Source organism: Salvelinus namaycush, chromosome 7 (assembly GCF_016432855.1).
Source record: "Salvelinus namaycush isolate Seneca chromosome 7, SaNama_1.0, whole genome shotgun sequence".
Lineage (NCBI taxonomy): Eukaryota > Metazoa > Chordata > Actinopteri > Salmoniformes > Salmonidae > Salvelinus > Salvelinus namaycush.
Window position 1 is genome coordinate 53,066,659 of NC_052313.1, and position 19,467 is coordinate 53,086,125.

At 41.5% G+C, this 19,467-nt stretch overlaps 2 protein-coding genes across 2 annotated transcripts; both read right to left on the reverse strand.

Moving 5' to 3' along the window:
• Positions 1-3,362: 3,362 nt before the first annotated feature.
• LOC120051432 (zinc finger protein 239-like) lies at positions 3,363-10,997 on the reverse strand. Its single transcript, XM_038998298.1, has 2 exons — positions 10,684-10,997; positions 3,363-4,926 (listed from the first exon to the last, which is right to left on the reverse strand). Exons 1-2 carry the CDS (start codon positions 10,874-10,876, stop codon positions 4,094-4,096), a joined length of 1,026 nt encoding a protein of 341 aa, XP_038854226.1. The 5' UTR covers positions 10,877-10,997; the 3' UTR covers positions 3,363-4,093.
• Positions 10,998-13,048: 2,051 nt separating this feature from the next.
• On the reverse strand, positions 13,049-18,607 carry LOC120051430 (zinc finger protein 239-like). Its single transcript, XM_038998295.1, has 2 exons — positions 18,265-18,607; positions 13,049-14,397 (listed from the first exon to the last, which is right to left on the reverse strand). Exons 1-2 carry the CDS (start codon positions 18,455-18,457, stop codon positions 13,481-13,483), a joined length of 1,110 nt encoding a protein of 369 aa, XP_038854223.1. The 5' UTR covers positions 18,458-18,607; the 3' UTR covers positions 13,049-13,480.
• Between the last annotated feature and the right edge of the window lie 860 nt (positions 18,608-19,467).

Here is a 19,467-nt window from a genome sequence, read left to right on the forward strand (position 1 = left end):
CCTCTCCACGTCACCTGGTAAGAGCGGCCTGCCAGGTAGGATGCAATCCAAGGGTGTGCGAAGCCTGAGACACCCAGCCCTGAGAGGGTGGGGAGGAGGATCTGATGATTCACAGTGTCGAAGGCAGTGGAGAGAGAGTCAGCTTTGGCAGTGCGGGGAGACTCCATGACACAGAGAAGAGCAGTCTCGGTTAAGTGACCCGTCTTGAAGCCTGACTGGTTAGGGTCAAGAAGATCATTCTGAGAGAGATGACAAGAAAGTTGATCAGAGAACGCACGCTCAAGTGTTATGGAAAGAAAAGAAAGAAGAGATACAGGTCTATAGTTTTTGACGTCAGATGAGTCGAGTGTTGGTTTCTTGAGGAGGTCACCAACTCAGGCCATTTTGCAGTCAGAAGGGACGCAGCCAGTGGTCAGGGATGAGTTGATGAGGGAAGTGAGGAATGGGAGAAGGTCTCCAGAGATGGTCTGAAGAAGGGGATGGGGTCGAGCAGGCAGGTTCAGGCGGCCATACCTCACAAGTCGCAGGATGTCATCTGGAGAGAGAGGGGAGAAAGAGGTCAAGGCATAGGGTAGTTCTGTGTGAGTGAGACCAATAGCCTGAGTGAATGAGTAGCGGATGTCGTCAACCTTTTTTTCAAAGTGGTTGACAAAGTCGTCCGTAGAGAGGAAGGGTGAGGGAGAGAGGGAGGGAGGAGAAGGTGAAAAATAGTTTCCGAGGGTTAGAGGCAGAAACTTGAAATTTAGAGTGGTAGAAAGTGGCTTTAGCAGTGGATACAGAGGAAGAGAAGGTAGATCGGAGGGAGTGAAAGGATGATAGGTCCTTCGGAAGTTTAGTTTTCCTACATTTTTGCTAAGCTGGCTGCAGTCCTGTTCTGTAAGCTCACAATGAGTCACTCAGCCACGGAGCAGGAGGGCAGGGCCGACACGGCCGGGAGGAAAGGGGACAGTGTGAGTCATAGGATGCGGAAAGGGAGGAGAGGGGGTCATAAAGGCAGAATCAGGAGGGAGGAGGGAGAAGGATTTAGCAGAAGGGAGAGATGATAGGATAGAAGAGGAGAGAGTAGTGGGATAGAGTGCGAAGATTGCGATGGCTCATGACCATCTGGGTAGGGGCTGAGTGGTTAGGGTTGGAGAACATACTCTTTCATATCCTGAAAGAAAGAAATTCTCACTACAATACATTTTAATAGAAAGTTAGTAAAAATAGATAAGATCTTGCTACCATGGAAAGGAAAATACCTGTCTATTTGTGGAAAAGTCCCGTGATTAACTCTTTAGTCATGTCCCAGTTTACTTATTTGCTTATGGCCTTGCCTACACCTAGTGACTTGTTTAAATTATATGAGCAAAAAATATTAAATTTTATTTGGAATGATAAACCAGACAAAATTAAACAGGCCTATTTATATAATGAATATGAACTCGGAGGGCAGAAATTATTAAATATTAAAGCATTAGACCTCTCACTAAAGGCTTCAGTCATACAAAGTTATACTTAAATCCGTACTGGTTCTCCAGCAGATTAGTAAGAATGTCTCGCCCCATGTTCAAGAATGGCCTTTTCCCCTTTATTCAGATTTCAACCGCTCACTTTCGGTTATTTAAAAATTAAATCTCCAAAATATCGCTATTTTTAAAACAAGCTATAGAAAGTTGGTTGCAATTTCAGTTTAATCCACCAGAAAAGACAGAACAAATATTACAATAAATAATGGTTCAACTTTTTTACAACTGTATATATCTTTGTAAATTAAATCATAGATAGGACTGGTGGAGTTGTCACACATGCAGCTAACACAAATATATGGAAATGTCTGCTCTACCCAAAATTACAACCAACTAATTGCAGCATTAGTGCAAAAATGGAAGAGGCAAGTGGAAGGGGGAGGAAGAAAGGAACTTGTCTGTTGGCCCTGCATTAAAGATCATAATTGGTTAAAGAAAATTGTGATAAAGAAAAAAGTATACCAGTTTCATTTAAGGACCAAAAAATTGACAGCTGTGGCATATAGATTGCAAAATAGTTGGGAAGAGATTTTTGATGTACTGATTCCATGGCACATGAACTGATACACAAAATGACGGCGGATTCAAAACAGTGTTTTTCATTTTTTATTATTATACAAAATTCTTGCAACCAATAGAATGTTATATATATATATATTACAGTACCAGTCAAACATTTGGACACACCTTTTTACTATTTTCTACATTGTAGAATAATAGTGAAGACATCAAAACTATGAAATAACACATATGGAATCATGTAGTAACCAAAAAAGTGTTAAACAAATCAAAATATATGAGATTCTTCAAAGTAGCCATCCTTTGCCTTGATGACATCCTTCCACACTCTTGGCATTCTCTCAACCAGCTTCATGAGGGAGTCACCTGGAATGCATTTCAATGAACAGGTGTTCCTAGTTAATTTGTGGAATTTCTTTCATTCTTAATGTGCTTGAGCCAATCAGTCGTGTTGTGACAAGGTAGGGGTGGTATACAGAAGATAGCCCTATTTGGTAAAATACCAAGTCCATATTATGGCAAGAACAGCTCAAATAGGCAAAGAGAAATGACAGTCCATCATTACATGAAGTTCAGTCAATACGGAAAATTTCAAGAACTTTGAACGTTTCTTCCAGTGCAGTCACAAAAACCATCAGGCGCTATGATGGAACTGGCTCTCATGAGGACTGCCACAGGAAAGGAAGACCCAGAGTTACCTCTGCTGCAGAGGATAAGTTCATTAGAGTTACCAGCCTCAGAAATTGCAGCCCAAATAAATGCTTCCGAGTTCAAGTAACAGACACATCTCAACATCAACTGTTCAGAGGAGACAGCGTGAATCAGGTCTTCATGGTCGAATTGCTGCAAAGAAACCACAACTAAAGGACACCAATAATAAGAAGAGATTTGCTTGGACCAAGAAACACGAGCAATGGACATTAGACAGGTGGAAATCTGTCCTTTGGTCTGGCAAATAGAAATCAAAACTGGATGATGTTCAGAGATAGATGGGAGGGGTTGAGTGGAGTTGAAGGGTGGGACTAAAAATAACAAGATAACTCATGTAAAATATACAGTGTCCATAAAATGTGTATAGTTTCAGAACATATGTGAAACAGCACAGTTGGAAAACATATGGCAAACAGAAATAAAAATTGGATGGTGTTCAGAGATATATGGGAGGGGTTGAGGGTAGCTGAAGGAGGGGACTAAAAACAAACAAAAGATAACTATTGTAAAATATACTGTGTCTGTAAACTGTATATAGTGTATATATAAGATGGAAGTAGAAGCCTAAGTGTTGTCCATTAGTTTACTCCAATTAGGGGAGGGATGGTAGGGTTAGAGGAAAATAATACAATTAAATATATATATAAAAAAATAAAAATAAAAATATATATATATAAACACACACACACACAAAAACATATATGGGGGATTGGAAATGATGCAATTACATTGAAAGCCACAATCTGTCTGCAATATTAAAGCTGATCTACTCCCCCACGAAAAAATGAAAACATAAAATATTTGCTGCATTATATAGTCAACAAAGACATAATAGGCTACTATAATATTCTAACATGCAGACAGAAGTACAGATAGAAGATAGTGGCCCAAATATCCTGTATGTCATTGTTAAACAATTGAATATGAACTCCTGTTGTTTAGGAATCCAAGTGTGTGCTCTGCTAGACACAGTTGTGATGACTTCCTGAAGCCAGCAGTGCAGGAGTTTGATTAGGCTGAACCGCGGTGCACCGGACTATGGCACATCATGTGACCAGGCAAAAGCGGTGAGGGAGGAGTGGCTCATGCCCGTGAGGCAGCCTGGTTTCAAAAAGGATGCAATCACTTTTCAGCCGGGCCAGCATTGTCAAATTCCCTCATTGTCCTGGCCAGTAGGTATCCAAAAAAAGTGAGAGCTAAAATGAGCTTACAAATCTGATACTGACTGATGTTTTATCACTCCTCTCACATAACTACATTTGTTTTGTTGTCAAATGCCAGGTAATAGAACATAAATTATTTACAAGTTGGATGTAACAAGAAATTCACGTGAGTAGTCATTTGTTGTTCTCACTTCAGGCTGATTCTTTTGTGTGAGTGCTCATATGAGACTTCAAGCTTCCTTTATAACCAAAGCATTTGCCACATTCTTTGCACTGGTAAGGTTTCTCCCCGGTGTGAACACGCTGATGAAGTCTTAAATAGCTTAATGCCATGTAACTTTTCTTGCATACAGGACAATTATATGGTCTCTCCCCTGTGTGAACTCTCATATGCAATATCAATTCCATCTTCTGGTTGAAGGATTTGTCACAGTCTTTGCACTGATAAGGTTTCTCCCCTGTGTGTATCCTTGAATGGATGGTCAAGCTTCCTTTCTGGTTAAACATTTTGCCACATTGTTTGCACTGATATGGATTATCTCCTGTGTGTACCCTTGTATGTCTGTCCAAGTCGCCTTTCTGGATGAAGCTTTTGTCACATTGTTTGCACAGATAAGATTTCTCTCCTGTGTGTATTTTTGAATGGATGGTCAAGTGTCCCTTACGTGTGAAGCTTTTGTCACATTGTTGACACCGATATGGCTTCTCCACTGCAGCAGAGCAGTCTGGATGAACTGAAAGGGGCTGATCACTGGTTGGTTCTGGTACTATGTAGCCCTCTCCATCAGCTTCTGTTTTGATCTCTTCAGTTATGATGATAGGTAGAATACCCCTCTCTCCGTCATCCACAGTTTGGTTTTGGTATAGATATGAGGGCTGAGGTGGGTCCTCCTGACTGAGTCTGAGCTCCTGTTGTTCCTCTTTAATCTGTGTGGGTTCTGGGTCCTCCTGCCTTAGACTGGGGCTCCACTCCTGCTTACAGTTCTGCTGCTCAGGGGGAACGGCAGGAGTCAGTACCTGGAAGTCTGGAGGGAAAAAATATATCTTAAACAGGTGCACTATGCAGAAATCGCTCAGTCATTTCTTGGTTGCTAAATAGTTTTCTAATAGTTTGCCTTATTTCAGTTTAAATGACAAAACAAGCAAGCATAGTGTAGCAAATCATTGTACCATCTAAACTGTTGTGAAATATATTCTCCATAATCAAAAATATTGTATTTTCAGCTGTTTGAAGCTGGTGTAAAAAACTGAAAGTAAAAAACTAAACTTATGAATGGGAAGCAGAGAATTAATGCGCATAGCACATATAGAACAGATCTACCGCTTCTTAGACTTGCTTTCAATGAGAATGACAGCTCTATAACTACATTTCTATGTGAATTTGGTCATTTGGCCAAAATATTACATATTCCAGCTTTAATAAAGTATCAGAAATGTTGTTTGGAAGCCCTCTCTGTGCTCAAAAATAAGACGGTTTTGTTGACTAGTCTACACTAAACAGCACAGAAAAGACTATAAGTGCACTCCTGATCTGCAAAAATGTATTTTATTTCAGAATTAGTTCAAATTAGTTTAAGTTCAGTGTTAAGGTTAATGGTTTGGTTAGGGTCAGTTTTATATTTTGGTTAGTCGTTTACGGGTCAGGAATGTCCTTAGAGCCGCTCCCCCAGCACGTGATTTATATAAAGCAATGTTGGTGAACCAGAGTTTCGTTCAAGGGTGCTTATAGCAAGAGAGGAAGGGTTTCTACAGCCACAAAGTCAAAATTGGCTAAAATGTGCTTTTTGATTAAAAAAATATATTTAACCTTTATTTAAGATTAGGCATAAAGTTAGCAGTGTGGTTACGTTACGTTTAAAATTACATTTTATGAAGAGACATTTAAGAAATAGGAGGGATTTATGACTTTGAGGCTATGGTATCTAGTGACGACCGAGGAAGAGACGAAGCTCTTTAGCATGGGAGAGGCTATACGACAAGCCTGGTGCCCAAAATTGATGACGTATGTCGTGCAGAGAGACTTGAGTGGGGATGAACGGATTCGGTTCAGTCAGTCGTCCTAATCAGCCCTCCTCAGCTAGCTAGTTCTATTTTGTAACGGGTCACCAAACAACCTATGCGAAATCACGCGACGTGATTGAGATGCTTAATATCAAAGACGTTTACAGTCACGCCACATCCTTACTGTACCCACGTAACCTGTCGAGAATTTGAAACTTGTTTGCCAAAGTTGGGACTTTTCCATTGTTGATTTTTTATGTAGACGTTGCCGCAGTTGTACATTTTCGGTGAAAGTCACTACAATAAATGTGCTTTAGCTGTCACTCTGGCCTGATATTGGCTATCTAGCTACCTCCCTCTCCCTACTGCAGGACAGCAGTGCTCGGCAATCAAGAGTGAAGGACAGACTGTGCCCTGTTTTGTTGTTGCCGGGTTGCGGCGCAAACTCTTCCGGTTGAACAGTAGACTCCATCACGGTGACACCCAGATGGTTACTACCAAAATTACACATTATTTATCGTGCAGGCTGCTATCCTACTTGAAATATAATCAAGTGGGCTGGAACAAATTGACCAAGTAGCTACCGCCAGCGACATGTGACACAGATGCACGGTGAAGCAACTTCTGCACAGTCGGAATTACAGCAACTTTGCACTGTTCATCCACAACCGCGTGGTGAGACAAAGCCGTTTTCCAACGGATCCAGTTAGGAGAACTTATTTCAAGGAGTGCTCCATAAACCACCGCCCAGCGGGCAGAGATAAGCATGCTGGACTGGGACACTTTTTATAAGTAAAACCTCAAACTGTATAGGACTCAGCGTTGTTTCCCTGTTACCAACTCAAATATATTTTACTTAAATCAGACGAAATGACCTGCAATACACTGGTATTGCATATATGTAAGCGTAACACGGCGGACCCATTTTAAATTGAGAGGCGTTTTTTCCTATTAGAACGTGTCACTGCAACCTGCCTAGCAATGTCCTGGGGCGTGGCTTACGGAGCCTCTTTGAAATAATATCAAGTAACGCAGTATTCCAATGGATCGAGTTTGTCTTCACGTTAGTTAATTGGCATATCAGAGTGATATCCAGATGGTGACCAATACCACAAGTTATTTCTCCCTCGCCCATCGATATAAACATCACTGTCTTTTACACGTTTAAACTAGCGCAATGCTGCTGTTGACAACTAGCCAGCATAAACTAGTATCACCAGAATGACTGACTGAACTAACTGAACCGAATCCATTCCTCTCCACTCGACTCTCAACTGCGCGACATACGTCATCAATTTGGGAACCAGGCGTGTTTGTATAGCCTCTTCCTTTTAACATATCACAATGTGTCACATGAGCAGGGTTGCCATGCCCGTGGTTTCCCCCGACAATTGGGTTACTTGGAAAACGATGTTGCGGGCGAATTGTTCGTGGGCTGCAGGTTTTTGGCCCACTTTTGGCCTACTCTGCACTGCGGCCACCATCGCATTTCTTTAAAAAAAAATATATATTTTACTGTGACCGGTTGCTGCTGATTATCAGGCAGTGAGGGAGGCTGTTACTGAATGAGTGGTGGGGAGGGCCGGAAGGAGGTGTGACAGAGCAGCAGTTCTTGAGTCTCGAGCGCTGCGCGAGTGGACATTTGAAATGGCAGTTATGGAACTCCCAGTAACTGTAATCCGACAACAGGTGGAAATTATAGGCAATTAGAAAGACACCCCCAATAAAGGAGTGGTTCTGCAGGTGGTGACCACACACCACTTCTCAGTTCCTATGCTTCCTGGCTGATGTTTTGGTCACTTTTGAATGCTGGCGGTGCTCTCACTCTAGTGGTAGCATGAGACGGAGTCTACAACCCACACAAGTGGCTCAGGTAGTGCAGCTCATCCAGGATGGCACATCAATGCGAGCTGTGGCAAGAAGGTTTGCTGTGTCTGTCAGCGTAGTGTCCAGAGCATGGAGGCGCTACCAGGAGACAGGCCAGTACATCAGGAGACGTGGAGGAGGCCGTAGGAGGGCAACAACCCAGCAGCAGGACCGCTACCTCCGCCTTTGTGCAAGGAGTAGCAGGAGGAGCACTGCCAGAGCCCTGCAAAATGACCTCTAGCAGGCCACAAATGTGCATGTGTCTGCTCAAACGGTCAGAAACAGACTCCATGAGGGTGGTATGAGGGCCCGACGTCCACAGGTGGGGGTTGTGCTTACAGCCCAACACCGTGCAGGACGTTTGGCATTTGCCAGAGAACACCAAGATTGGCAAATTCGCCACTGGTGCCCTGTGCTCTTCACAGATGAAAGCAGGTTCACACTGAGCACGTGACAGAGTCTGGAGATGCCGTGGAGAACGTTCTGCTGCCTGCAACATCCTCCAGCATGACCGGTTTGGCGGTGGGTCAGTCATGGTGTGGGGTGGCATTTCTTTGGGGGGCCGCACAGCCCTCCATGTGCTCGCCAGAGGTAGCCTGACTGCCATTAGGTACCGAGATGAGATCCTCAGACCCCTTGTGAGACCATATGCTGGTGCGGTTGGCCCTGGGTTCCTCCTAATGCAAGACAATGCTAGACCTCATGTGGCTGGAGTGTGTCAGCAGTTCCTGCAAGAGGAAGGCATTGATGCTATGGACTGGCCCGCCCGTTCCCCAGACCTGAATCCAATTGAGCACATCTGGGACATCATGTCTCGCTCCATCCACCAACGCCACGTTGCACCACAGACTGTCCAGGAGTTGGCGGATGCTTTAGTCCAGGTCTGGGAGGAGATCCCTCAGGAGACCATCCGCGACCTCATCAGGAGCATGCCCAGGCGTTGTAGGGAGGTCATACAGGCACGTGGAGGCCACACACACTACTGAGCCTCATTTTGACTTGTTTTAAGGACATTACATCAAAGTTGGATCAGCCTGTAGTGTTGTTTTCCACTTTAATTTTGAGTGTGACTCCAAATCCAGACCTCCATGGGTTGATAAATTTGATTTCCATTGATAATTTTTGTGTGATTTTGTTGTCAGCACATTCAACTATGTAAAGAAAAAAGTATTTAATAAGAATATTTCATTAATTCAGATCTAGGATGTGTTATTTTAGTGTTCCCTTTATTTTTTTGAGCAGTATATATATATATATATATATATCAATTGATTCTTGAAGAATAGAACTTATAAATGCCTCATGAGCTTAGTTCAACTGTCACATTCCATAAGAACCAAAAATATAAGCTTGTTTTACTCCAATGTTTCTAAAACATTGTAAATGTAAACAAACACTGTAAAGCCTCTTAACATGGTTAAAACAATATTTGTTATATCATGGATGGTCAGTCCTTTCATCCATAGCTATGTCTATTAATCTGAGAGTGGTTACATTTCTCCAGGCCCATCCCTCAGCTTTTTACCAAAACAGAGGCGGGGTGGCCGTTTTGTTATTGTTTCATCTGTGGATTTGCCCTTTAAATAGCTGCATATTATCAAGATATCAAATTGTCACCAACAAAAGGTAAACAATAGGCCTATAGCAAATGCAGCATATGGCATTCATTTTTCACATGTAAATAGCATTTTTCATTAGTGCTCAAAGCATGCCATTCCAAGAGCGCTGCATTTATTTTCCCACTCGAATCAATGAGCCCAATCAGTCCTCCATGACAACAAAATCATAAACAACATAGCAGTGCTGGCTAATAAGTCCTTAGTTTTGGGGTCATGCTCAGGAAAAACAATTTGGCTAATCTATCCTTCCATATTTCGAAGTCCTATTCTTAGAGACCAGGGTGTATAGCATTTATTGGAATGACTGGAATTCTGAAAGACTTTGGTTTTTAATGTAAAGATATAATGTAATCGTATTATTATATGTAGTAGAAAGTGAATGGTTAGAAGAAGCCGACATAACCAACCCTATAAAGTAAAATTTAACATCCATATATGGCCAGCTATGTAAACGTTAACATTGTTTTATTCTGCAATAGATGTGGCTCAACAGTTAAATAAAGGTTAAATAAAGTAAACATACATTTTTGTCTTCTTATAATGCCTCTTAAGGGGAACGTGACGGAATGTAATCACATTACATTACTGAGTTAGGGTAATCCAAAAGTTACGTTACTGATTACATTTAGGAAAGGTAACTAGTAACTGTAATGGATTACATTTAGAAAGTAACCTACCCAACCCTGCTGGCACGTAAGGACACAACTGCTAGAAAATAGCCTGAAGTTCGTCCAAGTGTGTCTTGCGCAGAGATTGTGATCCTCTGTCCAACTTTCATCACTCAAACTCTTCTGTCGGATTTATCTATAGCTATACACATGCGCAAATGGGATTGATTTACAATCATAGCAGTCAAACAAGCTAAATCGACATCCGTTGATGGAAAATTATCTGGCGAGTTTAATAAGTGCGATTTATCTTTCCTCTTGCGACATGTTAAAATTCCTCGATTACATCACGTTAGCTCGCAATAATTGTTATTTTCATGTAAAAACGAATTTTGATTCTTACGTCGTGACGTGGATATTCCTTCTTAATTCGCTCGATAACGTTATGGAAAAAGGGTTTATTGGATAAACGTGGCAACTCCTCTCTTACTGCGCCCCCAAAATTGGGGCTAGTTTTAAGGCCTTGTGGGCAGGTTTTGAGTAGTCATTGTCTAGAAATGTTAGCTAGACCTGGCAACCCTGCCCACGAATGTCTCCCTGATAAAATAATGGTTAAAAAAAATCTAAAATAAACATGAATCTAGTCTATTAGTCAAATCTCGTTACAACAACAGAATGTTGTACGAACCTGCTCTGTGTAACTTTATCTCCGGTTTGCTAACCAAATCCAACAGCCTGCGTAAACGCTCGTTCTCCTCCGCCGAACGGCAGATTTCTTCCTGATACTCTGCTACGGTTTTCTCCACGGCTCCGAATATCTCCACAGCAGCCGCCGACAAACGCTCGGTGACAAACATATTCAACATCTGTAGCTTTGACATATTAGCAATGGTTATGAAAGTCTATGTTTTCGCTTTATCAAAGAAATGTTGGTTGAAACCTCTATCTCTGATTCTGCTTAGCGTTCTTCTTCGATGAGGTTTAACGGCGGTTGGCATCCAATAAATGTTGAATTACCGCCACCAACTAGACTGGAGTATAAATCCTTTATACTTTGCATGAAAAAAGTAAAATACCCTACCATCTAACCCTACACTCATTACAACCCCACCACCCTATTCCACTATTTAAATCTATGTAGTCCTACCTCAGGCCAACAACCTGGAAGGACGGGACACCTAGTTTAGCGGCTGGTAGCAACCAGCCAACAATAATAGACCAGTGGAGGCTCCACTGGGGAGGAAGGGGAGGACCATCCTCCTCAGTGAATTTTATAAAAATTTAAATAGTAAAACATAAAAAGGTTATCCTTTTTAGATAAAACTATACTAAATATATTCACGTCACCAAATAATGTATTAATAGACACTTTTGCATTGAAGGTCTAGAGTAGCCTCAACAGCACTCTGTAGGGTATCACCATGGTGTAGTCGGAGGACAGCTAGCTCCCGTTCTCCTCTGGGTACATTGACTTCAATACAAAACCGAGGAGGCTCATGGTTCTCACCCCCTTCCATAGACTTACACAGTAATTATGACAACTTCCAGAGGACGTCCACCAACCTATCAGAGCTCTTGCAGCATGAACTGACATGTTGTCCACCCAATCAAAGGATCAGATAATTAATCTAGTACTGAAAGTATAAGCTACAGCTAGCTAGCACTGCAGTGCATAATATGTGGTGAGTAGTTCAGTCAAAAAGAGAGAAAGACAATAGTTGAACAGTTTTGAACAATTTAATTTCTTCCAAAATTAAGGAGAAGCAAAAGAGAGACTGTTATTTTCTTTGTTTCACTTGCTTAGCTAGCAAATGCAGCAAGCTAGTTTAGCCTACTCAAACAGAGGGATGTTATGTTAGCTAGCTGGCTATGACTATCCAACACAACACTGGAACTCTTCCAAGTCAAGGTAAGCTTTTGGTTTTACTCATTTATTACCACTGGGCCCCGCCGGTGTAAGTGCTGAACTGCTTACTGACTGTACACTGTAACATTACTGCATGATTGTAGCGAGTTTACTAACCTATTATTTCTATTAGCTACGTTGACTATGACGTTACTTTAGCTAATATGGTGACAATGATGTAGGCTGTGTGTAGTGGGTTATGATATGGTTTGGCTTGGAAAGTTTTTTTCTCCTGGTCACATACAGCTGATGTGTTGTGCATTGAAATCCACAAGCAAAGGGAAAAGGTGAGAGAAGGAGAGTGCATAGATGCGAGAAGGTATATAATGTGGCTGCTATGAAAGTGAACTGTGTTTCAGTGTGATCAGAGGTGTATTCATTCTGACGATTCTGTTGAAAAATGTTTCTTAAACGGATGCAGACGGAATGAAACAGGGATAAATATACCTGAATTTGTCCAATAGAAACTCTCGTTTGCAACTGTTGGACTAATGATTACACCTTAGATCAGCTAGATGCAGGCAAGAGTGTACAAGGCAGTATTGAATGTGTCACTGTCTGTCCCCTAAAATGTTTCTATTTGTGACAAATTGACACGTTTTCATTTTTGTCAAAAACAACTTTATATGGAAGGAGTGCCTTTATTTGACGGCCAGCACGTGTAACTCGGCACGAGATGACCCGATGATGTTTCTGCACATAAGCTTAGCTAGCCAAAGTCGCCATGACGTCGCCTAGAAGTGTGATCAGGGATTTCTATTGGAGAAGCAGTTTATGCCCATCTTCATACTGTACTGTCTTTGGTGCACCTTTAAATCATCATGTAAATGTTGACCCAAACCAGTAACACAGGGTCAGGGGTTCTATTCACAGAGTGTCTTACAGTAGGAGTCCTGATCTAGGATTAGTTTTGCATTTTAAATTACAGTGGTGATCTGACCCTAGATCAGCACTCATCTGAGCCTTTATGACTATGGGCTCAGTTAGTTTCCCATCTGCCTAATTGTTCAGGACAGGGTTGGGGTAAGAAGCAGGGAATTGAGCTGATAGAGGATGTATTTAATCTGCCTAATATGAACCATCACAGAAATCATGTTCAACAGAGAAAAATAGGGTTTCACTATGACATCCATTGAAAAAACGACTTTATTTAAACAAATGATTTGCTGCATTATATAGATTGTCAACAAAAATGTAATAGGCTACTTCAATATTCTAACATGCAGCCATCAGTACAGATGGAAGATATCCTGTATGTCATTGTTAAACAATTGAATAGGAACTCCTGTTGTTTAGAAATCCAAGTGTGTGCTCTGTGCTAGACACAGCGGTGAGGACTTCCTGAAGCCAGCAGTGTCCTGGAGGGTAGGTCCCTGAAACTGAGCGCTAGATTCAGTTTACCAATCTGATACTGACTGGTGATTTCCCCTCAACACACATTACTCAGTTTGTTCTGTTGTTAATTGCCAGAAAACAGAACATAATTATTTAGAAGTTGGACGTATTAAGAAATTCACAATGACAAAATATTCATTTGTTGTTTTCATTTCAGGCTATTATTGCACTCAGTGTGGTAATATCATTTATGCCCTTTAGTATGAGTGCTCATATGTGATGTTAGACGATGTTTATAACCAAAGCATTTGTCACATTCTTTGCACTGGTAAGGTTTCTGCCCAGTGTGAACACGCTGATGAAGTCTTAAATAGCTTAATGCGATGTAACCTTTCTTGCATACAGGACAGATATATGGTCTCTCTCCTGTATGAGCTCTCATATGCAATGTCAATTCTATTTTCTGGTTGAAGGCTTTGCCACAGTCTTTGCACTGATATGGTCTCTCCCCTGTATGTATCCTTGAATGAACGGTCAAGTGTCCCTTCTGGTTAAACATTTTGCCACATTGTTTGCACTCATAGGGATTCTCTCCTGTGTGTATCCTTGTATGGATGGTCAAGTCTCGCTTCTGGATGAAGCTTTTGCCACATTGTTTGCACAGATAAGGTTTCTCTCCTGTGTGTACCCTTGTATGTCTGTTCAAATCACCCTTCTGGATGAAGCTTTTGCCACACTGTTTGCACAGAAAAGGTTTCTCTCCTGTGTGTATCTTTAAATGCAAGGTTAAGTTTCCCTTACTTGTAAAGCTTTTGCCACATTGTCTACACTGATATAGTTTCTCCCCTGCAGCAGAGCAGTCTGGATGAACTGAGAGGGGCTGATCACTGGTTGGTTCTGGTACTCTGTAGCCCTCACCATCAGCTTCTGTTTTGATCTCCTCAGTTATGATGATAGGTAGAGAGCTCCTCTCTCCATCATCCACAGTTTGGTTTTGGTACAGATGTGAGGGCTGAGGTGGGTCCTCCTGACTGAGTCTGAGCTCCTGTTGTTCCTCTTTAATCTGTGTGGGTTCTGGGTCCTCCTGCCCCAGACTGGGCCCCCACTCCTGCTCACAGTTCTGATTTTCAGGGGGAACGGCAGGAGTGACTAGTTGAAAGTCTGGAGGGAAAAAATATGAAATCAATATTTTGATCTATAATCTTAATGAAATACCTGCCATTTTGTTTGAAATGCCTCTATTTTGTAATGGGTAGGTTGTTGATGCTGATTTCAATTCTGCAAAAAGAAGACAATTTTGTTAGTCTACACTACAGCATGTGTTTCAACCAATGACTGCATATAAATGGACAAAGCCATCGTTTCACATGACACCGTTCTTTCCTTTGTGAAGACTCAATAAGCTATGCAAATGACGTGGAAAGTAGCCCATTTTTGAAAGGTCTTCAGCGCAAAAACGTTATGAAAGGCATCTGGCAGAAGTACATTCAACCACAAACATCGTTTTTTTTTATACATCTTAAAATAGCCACGTTTTCATCAATTTGATGATATAATCGTCAATCCAATTCAAAAGACCAGGGACACGAACACGGAGGTAAGACATAGGAATGAGTCACTTGCACACGGTATAACGCATTTGAAGCCAAGGAAATAAATAGAGTCCATCTAACTGACGTTATTCCATTGGCCATACGTCCTTTTCACTGAGTCTTGCCCCGCTACTGGACGGACAAGTGTAGTGACTGTTTGTACCGCAAAATGGAGGAAAGCCCGTTTTCGTCAGAGATCGCATTCATTTTGGGAGATTGCAAAATATGACATTTTCATTCAAAACAGGAGAAACATTATTTCAGGTGACAATAAAACATGTTGCGTTTTGATTATTTTTCCTCAACTTGTTTCTATAACTTTTTAGCAAGTCAAGGAATGGCTAATTGTTTACAATTTGCTAGCCATCCCATTAACCAATTGCCGAAAACCAAATATTTTCCTCTTCTGTGGTTTGGTAACTTCCTGTTCTACAATGGACTCTGGCCGGACTGAAGGCGCAGAGTTTGTAAATATTCAAAGTATGCAGCATTCGTTTCGCAAGGAGCCTTCCGACGCAAGGTGCTGCTGCGATGCGGACCGTCCCTATTGAAATGTATGACATCCGGCGCAACGGACTGCAAAATTGGGCCAGAGAGGAGGCGAGAGGTTTTACTCTGTCCTAAATCTGTCCGTGAAAATAAGCCCACAAAGTGAGGAATTTTTGTAAGGTCAATGAGAGTGCCGAAACGACTATATCGGAGTTGTACCTTTTGAGCAGTGCAGTCGGAAAGTATTCAGACCCCTTCACTTTTTCCACATTTTGTTAAGTTACAACCTTATTCTAAAATGGATTAAATTGTTTTCCTCGTCAATCTACACACAATACCCCACAATGACAAAGCGAAAACAGTTTTTTTTTTAATTTTAGCAAATGTATTAAAAATCCACCTGTGGTAAATTCAATTGATTGGACATGATTTGGAAAGGAACACACCTGTCTATATAAAGATACTACAGTTGACAGTGCATGTCAGAGCAAAAACCAAGCCATGAGGTCACGGGAATTGTCTGTAGAGCTCTGAGACAGGATTGTGTTGAGGCACAGATCTGGGGAAGGGTACCAAAACATTTCTGCAGCATTGAAGGTCCCCAAGAACCCAATGGCCTACATCATTCTTAAATGGAAGAAGTTTGGAACCACAAAGACTTTTCCTAGAGCTGGCCGACCTGCCAAACTGAGCAATCGTGGGAGAATGGCCTTGGTCAGGGAGGTGCACCTAAAGACTCTCAGACCATGAGAAACAAGATTCTCTGGTCTGATGAAACCAAGATTGAACTCTTTGGCCTGAATGCCAAGCGTCACGTCTAGAGGAAACCAGGCACCATCCCTACGGTGAAGCATGGCGGTGGCAGCATCATGCTGTGAGGATGTTTTTCAGCAGCAGGAACTGAGAGACTAGTCAGGATCAAGGCAAAGATGAATGGAGCAAAGTACAGAGAGATCCTTGATGAAAACCTGCTCCAGAGCGCTCAGGACCTTAGACTGGGGCAAAGGTTCACCTTCCAACAGGACAACGACCCTAAGCACACAACCAAGACAACGCAAGCGTGGCTTCGGGACATGTCTCTGAATGTTCTTGAGTGGCCCAGCCAGAGCCCGGACTTGAACCCGATCGAACATCTCTGGAGAGACCTGAAAACAGATGTGCAGCGACGCTCCCCATCCAACTTGACAGAGGATGAGAGGACCTGCATAGAAGAAATCAGAGAAACTCCCCAAATGCAGGTGTGCTTAGCTTGTAGTGCATACATACTAATGCTAAATTGTAATTATTTCACCTCGATGGCCTATTTATTGCCTTACCTCCCTAATCTTCTACATTTGCACACACTGTACAAAGATTTTTCTATTGTGTTATTGACTGTACGTTTGTTTATCCCATGTGTAACTGTGTTGTTTTTGTCGCACTGCTTTGCTTTATCTTGGCCAGGTCGCAGTTGTAAATGAGAACTTGTTCTCAACTGGCCTACCTGGTTAAAATTAAATATATATATTTTTATAAATACCCAAGAAGACTCAAGGCTGTAATCGCTACCAAAGGTGCTTCAACAAAGTACTGAATAAAGGGTCTTATTGTGATATCAGTGACGTGATCAACCTGTTTGTTTGTCATTATGGGGAATTGTGTGTAGATTGATGAGAAGAAAAAAACTATTGAATCAATTTTAGAATTAAGGCTGTAACATAACACAATGTGGAAAAAGTCAAGGGGTCTGACTATTTTCCGAATGCACTGTATGTATTGGCCATTAAGAGGCTTTGAAGCCACCGGTCAGCCATGTGGAGTAACAAAGTATGAGTCATAATACCCATAAAACCTAGCGGTCAAAGAAGGAAATGGTCCCAATCGTTTTTACACCATTCATTTTTCCCATAGGGGATTTTAGAAACATTAAAAATAAGGGCTGGGCTTCATGTAGCTAACCCTGGCGTGACGTTTTGATAACTGTGTAAATCTCTCTAGGACAAATTGACTTATCAATATATTTGCCTGTATTTAACCCCCCCCCCCCAAAAAAAAATATAAATAATTATGCACATTTTTGCATCAATGTGTCTGTAATAGAATAAATGTGGCAGAAATTAATGTAGACATTAATCAATGCTTTTATATAGCTTCCCGAAGTGCCAAGATGGAGGCGCGGTGGCTTCGACCCAGCACCCCCTAGCAGTCATTTAGTGTATATATATAAGTCATTGGGATAGATGTGGTAAAGAGGTCAATGGTAGCAGACCATGGGGGATAGGACGCTGGATTGGCGTACATTCAACAAATCTGATCTAACAGAGTGGATATTTGTCAAATCCATCATGATTGCTGTATTGTAACAGGCCCACAATGTGTTTACTAAAATCAGATTGGATATATTTGGGTGTTTTCACTGCATAAAATGTAGAAGTTGTCACTTTTCTTGTTTGGAAAAAATGTGCTAAATGCTAACTCCCATTCGTATAAACTGGTAGCATAGTTAGCACATAGAAATAGGTGGTGGTAACGTTAGTCAGTAGTTTTGAACTGTAATGCAGTTGATTGATGACGATGTCATGAACATGTATTGGTGTTGACATCTATACAGCATTGTACTCCGGTCTTTACCTCAACATAGTGTGACATACACATATAATTAAACTGTAGGCTAATGTTGCTGGGGGGCAATGGGGAGATTCGGGATGGAGATGCAGGTGGAAAACGGTGCAGTCTCTTTACTTCATGCTATCCTGGCTGAGACTGCGCTACTGTACGTCAAGCACAGGGAAACGGACTCGAATTTCGTGGCTTCAATGGGAGGGGGCAGTCGTTTTACCCTGAATTCAAGAAAGCAATGTTGCGTTCAGAGTGCGCATATTACAAACTGCCACTGAATTCTCTTGTCTTGTAACGTTAATCTACAAATCAAATATCTTCGTGACAACAACTGTAGCTCGCTACAAACCTGCTCCATGTAACTTAATCTCTGGTTGGAAAACCATGCCCAACAGCCTCCGTAGGCGCTCGATCTCCTCTGCTGAACGGCAGATTTGTTCCTGATACTCCGCTATAGTCTTCTCCGCGGCCACGAATATCTCCACAGCAGCTGTCGACAAACGCTCGGTGACGAACACATTAAACAACTGTAGTTTGGACATATTGGCGATGGTTATGGAAGTCTAGCTGTTCGTTTGATCAAATAAATGTTGGTTGAAACCTCTGTCTGATTAGCCTAGGCTAGCGTCTACTCCACAACCCTTGTAAACAACAATTGTGCAGTGTGCTCCTTTCTAGTGTTGCCAGGTTGAGAAAATATTTCCAGACCAATGACCAAACGGACAAGGCCTGAAAACCAGCCCCAAAAATGTTTTGCGCAGCAAGAGAGGAATTGACACATTTATCCTTTCTCTATAACATTATCGAGAGAATTAAAGAAAATCGACGTAAGAAGCCAAATTCGGTTTTATCAAAATAATAATTCGTGCGAGCTAACGTGGTGTAATAAAGGAATGAGAGCGTAATTCGCCGTTATTAAACTCGCCAGATCATTTTCCATCAATGAATATCGTTTTAACTCGTTTGATTGCTATGATTGTAAATAAATCCCTTTTGCGCACGTCCATAACTATAGCTTAAAATCTGACTGGAGCGTTTAAGTGACGAAAATTGGACACAGGGTCGGTGTACTTTTTGGCCAAGAAATATTTCCTATTAGATGAAAGGATAGAAAATTAGTAAAGGGTCGTTCTTCCTTTATTTGATTTGAATCTGAAATCCAACAAACTGAAATCAAACTAACCCTAAAGTAAATATTAAATAACGAGAAACGGAATAATGATTTGATTATTCAAATGTTGTTTTTACATATCGGTTATGTTTCGATCCGTGCACCGTATGTTTTGGCCAATTAATAGTCGTGGCTTCCAGACAACACAGAACATATAAATGCGTCTTCATGTGTTTAATCTACATATGTAATCGAATAAACAAACAATATTTATTTGTAAAAAAAAGTTTCTCATTCTAATGAGTTGATGATTGACACTCAACGTAGTGGGTCATGTGACCAGTCCTGAGTCCAAATTGGCCTAGGTCAGTGAGACAGTCACTTGAACTTCCAAAACTTTTACAACCTTTAACGACTAACCTGTAGCCTACATAATTGTGT